We start from the raw sequence: 8,384 nt of genomic DNA, 5'->3' as shown, positions 1-8,384 counted from the left end.
CCTCTCCATCTATCCTGACCTCTGCTCCTCTCTGGTCATCACAGCACCCCTTCAGCAACCCTTCGCTGAACAGCCAGTCACTCCTTGCCTTCAAATAGCAGGCATGTCCGCTCTGGAATGCCTCTCCCCGACCCCCGCCCCAAGCGACTGAAAAAGGAAACATGCGCACTTCAGAGCTAGGAGCTGTCCGAGTGCTGAAATTTATCGGCTGGGTAAGATCACGTCTCCGTCTCTTTCTGTAGCCCTCATTCCAGCACAGGATCTCAGCAATTTTGCCCTCTTCTTCCTACCCACTCTAGCACGCAGAGTCCTTTCTTACCCCTCATTTACAACTTCTTTTAAAAAGAGAACATTTTCTAGAGAAAAGAGATTCGCTAAATAGAAAGGACATAAAACAAAAGCCACTGCAACCGACTTCCAGCATGGCATTGTCACCAGCCCCCTTTGCATGGTGATGTGATTAAGGTAGCAGCATTTTTATTATTCAAGGAAAGCAGCTGGGGATCCATCAGTTCTAAAGCTTTGTCTCTCCTGGGTTAACTGATGGTCCTAAGCCCCCGTTTGACCTGACCATGATGCCTAGTACTGGCACTTTTTGTTTTTTCTCAGCAAACTGTACAAACCCAAATCTCTTTTTGATTTTCAAGGAAACTAGATTCCTGCCAAATTTTGCGAGTCTGGACAATAAATAGATACTTTGTCTTAGCTTCTTTCTGGAATCATTTTGGGAATATTTTCCACAAGCATCACAGATACAGGAATGAACCGGCAGCTAGTGAACATTTTGACAACCTTGTTTGCATTTTTCTTAGAGACAAACCACTTCAGGTAGGTGAAACGACTTTGCATGCTGATCTTTTCCACATGAAAACTGTTTGAAAGAGAACGTGTCATGTAATTTTTATCTATTTTTCTATGTCCTGGACCATATTATGCTAATTTTATAAAGGAGAGTTAGAGTTCTTTTGTTCTTTTAAAAAGCTTAATTATGGTGGGAAGGTGGTAAATTTTCACAAAGGCAAGTTTTATGATGCATAATCCTACTTTATGCACTTGAATGCTTTTTCACAGCCAATGTGATATTAAGATACTCTGATGAGTTGCATGCTCTTTATATTTCTATATAATGGTGATTTTTTTGTTTTCAAATTCTTCTGCAAGTCATTTAAAGGGATTATTGAATGCAATGCTTTTCATATGGTGCAACTGATTGAATTAATTTGCTAGGAGCATGCTCATTTTATATAAAATATAAAAGAACCCAAATTCTTAGCCAACTTGGGACTTCTATTGTATTTCAATAACTAGATGCATACTATGAGAACTACAATTCAGGAAATTTCTTGAAACATCAAAAACATTTAAAAACTCATGCTATCACTGTAGTGTACTGTTCAATAAATTTAGAAATGTTATTGCCTATCAAAACTAAATTAATATGACATCTTTGTATTTATCCATGCATGAGAAATGGACTATGCATAATTAAAATAAGCAAGAAATCATTATTTGCATGCTTGCATTTTCTACTTAATTTATAAATCATTTAATCAGTAGATACTTCAAAATATCAGATTATTAGCAGTAAGTGAAGTAGCCATCCTAATAGCTAAGAGGTTCTAAGACAAGATAGAGATAAGAGATGTTCATACAACAAAGTATAGGACTCTTCATTTAATTTTCACCAAATTTTATGGTATTTTTTCACAGAACCAAGAGAAATGGAACATATAGCAATAATGCTATGAGTACTGGGAAAACCCTCTATGTTCCTTTCAGGTTCACACCTCCTACTATGATTAAGAAAAATCGTAGGCTGGGTTTTATTAGAATCATCATCATCTTCATCTTCATCACTACCACCATCACCATTATAATCAAATAATACTTGATTAATCAGATGAATCTGCTTATGGGAATGTGAGTATTTCTAGGTGATTGTATCAATTTTAACTTTTACCAAATGTTTGTATCATCTTTGCACTTATATTTAATATTACTTCTTTGAAAAACTGTCAAGAATGTGGTATTTTCTTAGTGATAAGAATTAACAAGATTATTTGTTAAACTATTGAAAATACATACTTTGTGGAAGAAATCAACATTCAGTCAACAACTATGTATTGTGAAAGAATTCATTTCATTACAAACCAAATATGCTCTTTTTATAAGCCTTTTAAGGAAAATAAAAATCTGAGTTGTCCAATTACCATTTAGTGTCTTAACAATGCAAAAGACAAACTGATTTAGAAGTTTTTTTTCATGAACACTTTACCAGAAAGTCAGCAATTTAAATGCTAATATATAAATAACAATGATAAAATAGAAGTACAGACGTGCCCATTGTTGACCTATTTTAGAATGAAGTTAAATTTACAAGTGAAGATTTTCTTTTAGACAACACATTGAAAATAGCTGAAAGTTGGAACAGAATCTAGCAGGTGAGAAAATGAGCAATGGGATAATTAGTCCATGGTTTACTTTGTTCTGCCCATCTTATTATATATATGTAGAGGACTTACATTAAGGGCTGAAATGCTGGAAGAATATTTTGAAAATCGTGGGGAAATGAGACAATCACATACATTTTAGAAATTATCATAATTTCCCTGATGACACTAGAAAGAGCTTTATATATCCATAAAACCTAACCTAAAGCTATGCATGCTGTGTCATCTTAAACATCTTATGGCAAAGTTTGGTAACTTAGGAAATATGACTCAGGATTTATACCCTTTATCACTTAAAGTTACCTCAAGACCATATACAAGTTAGGAAGTTGACCAAAAAGTTTATAACTTTTTTCTTATTACCATATCAAATATATTTATAAAACACGATGTCAAACATTCTGTGAACATTAGTTCTCAGGTGATAAGAATGGAATTGTTGCTAAAAGAGTTAATGATGTGTTTAGGGCGGCTTTCTGCAAAGACCATGACTCCAGGTCTGGAAAACAACCTTCACAGACCCTATCTCCTTCAGATTTCTTGGACAAATTAATGGGAAGGACATCAGGATATGACGCAAGAATCAGGCCAAATTTTAAAGGTAGGTTCCACTTAAACTTATGTTAAGTAAGTCTATGGGAAGTCCAGATGCTTGAATACACTGAAAACAAGTTTTCAGGACTTTTTATTACGAAATGAAAACAAAAAGCGCAGTATTCATTTCATTTTCCCATTCTTTCGAACTAGTTGATTTAATAGCTTAAATTTTATGTGTTGTTTGCACACAAACACATAAACTTGCAAAAACTTTCCTCATTTGTGTTATGTTCCACAAGGAAAACTAAAATCTGAGATTATTGCCACGTTCCCTATGTTATCTTGAGTGGGAGTGTGACCAGAAGCGAATATAAGAGCAAATGATGGACTTGATTTATATGAACGATTACACCAAGGTCTTTGGTTTGGGTTTTAAATACCTACTCCTAAAATGAAGTTTAAAATTCAATGTATAACATACCATTATATATACTTTCCAAGCACTCATTTTTAAACCTTGTAAGAAAAGGCTCTAATTGAATATATTACAAACTTTTGGGTCCTGTTGTTTAAGTATTCTCATTGTTTATTTGAAATCATTTATCAGAAATTAACAAAGAAGATCATAGAATTGTAAAGTGCATATGTTAAAGATGGTGGATACTTTGTTCGATTAGAAACAAACCAAAAACTTTGGTGTTTTTGTATGTTTAGCATTACAAAAATATAATTAATAGTCTGCAAAAATTACTTTTGATATATTTGATTAATTTTTATTCTGAATTAGAAAAATACTGAAATAAGAAAGAACCAGTTATTTATGGAATTGCTTTGATGTTTTAATTTTAAAACATATTTTAAATAAGTGCATTTTATTTTGTAATTTAACTTAAAATAATGCTGTGTGAAATATTTATAATATTTTATAAAAGGATAAACCTATGATAGTTAGGTATTATGTCATAATTCATGCATTGCTTTGGTTTTGCTTATTAACTATTTAATTGGATTGCTTTCCTTGAGGGTTGATTAATTTTTATTATTGGCAAATATAAGCATGAAAACTAAATTCTAAATTCCTTCTTTTTTAAATGTTGCACCTCTGAATATACCCAGTGAAGGCCACATTACTTAAAGAAACATATCAGATTTTTGACAAAACAAATATTTTGATTTATAGATTAAATATAAAAAAGAGACAATAGAACTTAGTTCAAAGCTCAATTTTCCTAAAAATTTCATGTTCACCCCATTTCATATTAATTTTATGGTTATTGGAAGTCAATATTTGAAATAAAATCCTATGAGTAACTAGTTGAGAATCAGCTTTGTCAATGAGACGGCTCACTCATATATTTATTCACTGAGCCATCTAATAACTTTTTAATCTGAACGACACAAAAAAATTAACTACTGCATGCTTTGAAAACTTGAGAGATGTAACAGATTTGGGTGCTACCCCAAAAAATTTCGGTGGAAAGCACAGATGTTACATAAACACATGTATAATAATATAATACATAATACTAGATAGAAAGAGATAACTAGTTAATAGTTAAGTAACATTAGGAAGTACAGATAAAATACTACAGGATTCCAACAAAAGGAAAGATGATTTTCTATTAAGCTATTCATGGAAAGTTTCATAGAGAAGGACCAGAGATGGAATTGTTTCAAGTTTATAAGAATCCTGTTTATTAAAGCAGTTATTAACATTATTTTCCAGAAATAATTTTTTAAAAGGGAAGAAAAGTATAAAGAGTAATAAAACAAACACCCATGTTGTTAGTGCTACTTTCAGTTCAGTTCAGTTGCTCAGCCATGACCGACTCTGCGACCCCATGGACTGCAGCACGCCAGGCTTCCCTGTCCATCACTAACTCTCAGAGCTTGCTCAAACTCATGTCCATTGAGTCAGTGATGCCATCCAACCATCTCATCTTCTGTCGCCCTCTTCTCCTCCCACCTTCAATCTTTCCCAGCATCAGGGTCTTTTCTAGTGAGTCAGTTCTTTGCATCTACTTTAAGTGACCACATAGAATAAGCAATAATTTCCACACTATTTTTTTCTGTTTCTTTTGGGGATGTCACTCTTTGGAAATTACATTTCTCATGATTCTAAAGAATAAATAAATGAGAAAATCAAGTATAGCAAAGCATGGCCATGTTTTTGAGATCTGTCCTAAAGACCCAAGTACAGGATGTTTCAAAGACTTATCAAAGGGAAATAGGTGAATATCACTTAGGACTCTTAACATTAATGAACTTTACTGACTTTTCTCTCCCTTTCCCTTTAACTCTCACTTCAATGAACCCTGATACTCTTTCCTAAATGTTACTTACATGGACCATTTATATCAGAACAATTATAGAATAGCTCCCACAATTCTCTTTACTGTGAGGATTTTGGTTTTTCCTGGATGTAAAACATTCCCCACTATTTTAGACAGATGTGATCTTCCCTCATTAGTGTTCCCATGGATCTTTATATGTCTAATATAGTTCTATTGCATATTTATGATTTATCAACCCATCCCCATACCACACCTTATTTTATATATATTATATATATTAATAATATATTAATAATATTAATATATATTATATATTATTATATATATTATATATATATGAAAAGAAACTCTACTTTTCTCCAGAATGAGGAAATAAGGACCAAGAAAGAAAGGAAAATTCAGATCGATTTTTGAAAATTAGTGCTTACAATAAATTGTAGTAGAAGTTGAGGGTGGAGGGAACATTTTAAGAAATGAAGTATAATTCACTCACAGGTGTACAGCATAGTGATTCAGGTTTTTTTTGCAGATTATATTCCATTATAGGTTACTATCAGATATAGGTTACTATCAGATGTTGGCAAGGGATGACTTCTGAGGAACCCACCAGTGGTTCTAGTGGCTAGCAAAGATGATTTTAGCTGAGTTGAGGAGAAAGAAATAAAAGAGATAATAAGGAACTTGTAGCAATAAGGAGACTAGGAAAACAATAGTACTTACTATAGCTGATTAGCAATGTATCAATGAGAAATTTTATATAGTAGATAGATATGAAAGGTGATTAGGAAATGTGATTGTATCTGGAATAGTGATAGACTCCCTGTAAATGTCAAAACCAAACTGACTATGATACCAATAAACATGGTGACAATGAAGACAATGATATTGAAAATAACAATAATGATGATTAATAAGAAGACAAAAAGGCAGAATCTGACCACAAAAATACAAGCAAAAGCTAAATATGGGCTGTTGAGAAAAAGGGAATGGCTTTTCTAGAAGCTGTAAGAAATAATAACACATTTCTCTGTTTTCTTTGACGCCATGTACTGGCATGGGAAAAAAAGTATATATGCACAACTTTTCTTATTGGAAGAAATTTTTCCTGCATACTTTCAAGTCAGTAAAATATTTCATGTCTATTCCATATCCCTAATGGGCTCTGAAAGATGTCATAATGGGCATATATACAAGGAAGGAAGATGGATGTATGCTAGAAAAGGGAGCCAGAAATGATTCAGACTTAGACTCTGTAATTGAGAGCCATTCTTAGAAACTATCGAAAAAAAATAGCTTTTCTGATGTGCTGAAGCACAGTGTATAAACAAAGCCATGAGTCAGAGCTGCCAATTGCATTCCATCTATGAGATCCTCAGAGACTTGGGTCAGATCTCGTCAAAACATAAATTTTGAAAATCCTCACTTCAGATAAAAACATAAGCTATATCTACTCACAATTACCTGTGTTGAAACCATGGTAAATGTTGATTCTATGTCAACAGAGAAGCCTTTTCCCCACTTGGGTGATTTGTCTCATTCTCAGTTGATTTATCATGGTGTTATTCCATCATCCTATCAGATATTCCTTTGTCAGTATTATTGTATCTTGAAAATGCCACTTTAAACATTAAGCTTTTCAAGAAGCCAAATGAAATGCTCAAACCTGGGCAAAATGCATTAGTTCTGATTTTCTCTCTTTGAAACAAAGCCTTTATCTATTTTAACAAAATTTTCTTTGAAAAGAAAATTAACTTAGGGTTATATCCTAAGTTTCATCCCAATGTGAATAAATGCATTTCACCGAACATTCATTTTGGGATAGGATCTGGAATAGATAATGCCAGGAGATAATTATTCCCTCCACTTTTTTGTTCATGCCATGCACACTTATTTTTTCCCCATATCTGGAGACCTAAATTTGAAAGTGTGATGTGTGACATTAAAACCTACATTTGCATGCAATATGGTTTCCTTTATTTTCCAAGGAGTTATCAGCTCAAAAGGTGTTTCAGATGCAAGTAAGAAACAGATTCACTTCCAAAAACCTTGAGGTCTTCAGGTTTCTCCCCTTGAAAAGTCTCTAGTCTGTAGCCAACAGGAGCTCAAGATCATGCATTGTGCTTATCAACCCCTGTAGGGCATGACCTAGCATAAATGTCCAGCAGGGCACTTGGAAAGAGTGATTCTCTCAGTTGGTGGTAATGAAGCCCTAGCATAATCATTTCTTTGATCACCCTGGTAGATGCAGGCATTAGATATTACCATGGATTCTAAGAAAAAGAATAGAATGCTTACAAATATCAGAAATATTTTTTGCAGAAGTATTTGACTTGAATGCAGAAAGCAGTCGAAACCTTCAGACACCTAAAAGGGTACAGCTATTTTAGAATCACACAATAGGAGATAAAAGGGGGAACTGGTTACTGAAAGGAAAGTCTGGCTGTATCAAAGAGAAATTTATATATGATAGTTTTATTCAAGTATGATGTAGATGAAGATTTTTGAATATCCAAAATCTGCTAGCCGTGTCACAATTTATTTTATCTTCATTTGTATATAATAGGCTGCTATGATGGGCCTGCAAGGTGCTTGTCAGGAATTTGAGGTAACATCAAGAAGGAGGCATCTACAGTATTCTAACACACTCTAGCAATGTCTACTACAAAGTATAAGTTCATTTATTGAAGTATGTCTTCCATTCCATGGTGACAGAGTAGTAGAGTGGGAGGGATCTTGGACTTGGATCCAGAAAACCCGGGTACATGTCCTGGTTCAGCCACTTTGGAGAAGAGATGTCTCCATCTCTCTATGACTCAGGTTTTATTCTGACTTTGCTCACCTCATTTAGGTTGTTCTGAATATCCAATGAAATCATAAATCTGAATGATTTCCTTCTATTAAAATTATCACAAGTAATTTGTATTATTATTACCAGTCTTTCATTTCTCTTTTATAACTGACACTGACTATGTATTCTCAAAACTTACCCTTCATGGTGATTGGGTCCTTAAAAGTTGTTTGAATTTTTTTTTTAATGGGAAAAAAAAGAGTCCAAGAAGTTCTAGCATTTTAGAGTCCTACCACAGTAACCAGGATATAGATG

General features: G+C 33.5%; 1 protein-coding gene across 2 annotated transcripts in view; it reads left to right on the top strand.

Moving 5' to 3' along the window:
• The first annotated feature begins 760 nt into the window (after positions 1-760).
• The window catches only part of GLRA2 (glycine receptor alpha 2), a 209,504-nt gene continuing 201,880 nt past the window's right edge, over positions 761-8,384 (top strand). For both annotated transcript variants that reach the window (XM_040266603.1, XM_040266602.1), the window contains exons 1-2: positions 761-828; positions 2,918-3,051. In XM_040266603.1, the coding sequence (XP_040122537.1) occupies positions 761-828; positions 2,918-3,051 (202 nt within the window). The remainder of the gene's footprint in view (positions 829-2,917; positions 3,052-8,384) is intronic.

This window comes from Oryx dammah, unplaced genomic scaffold (genome assembly GCF_014754425.2).
Source record: "Oryx dammah isolate SB20612 unplaced genomic scaffold, SCBI_Odam_1.1 HiC_scaffold_23, whole genome shotgun sequence".
NCBI classification, from domain to species: domain Eukaryota; kingdom Metazoa; phylum Chordata; class Mammalia; order Artiodactyla; family Bovidae; genus Oryx; species Oryx dammah.
Note: the sequence above shows the minus strand (reverse complement) of the source record. Positions and strands in the feature narration are given on the sequence as shown.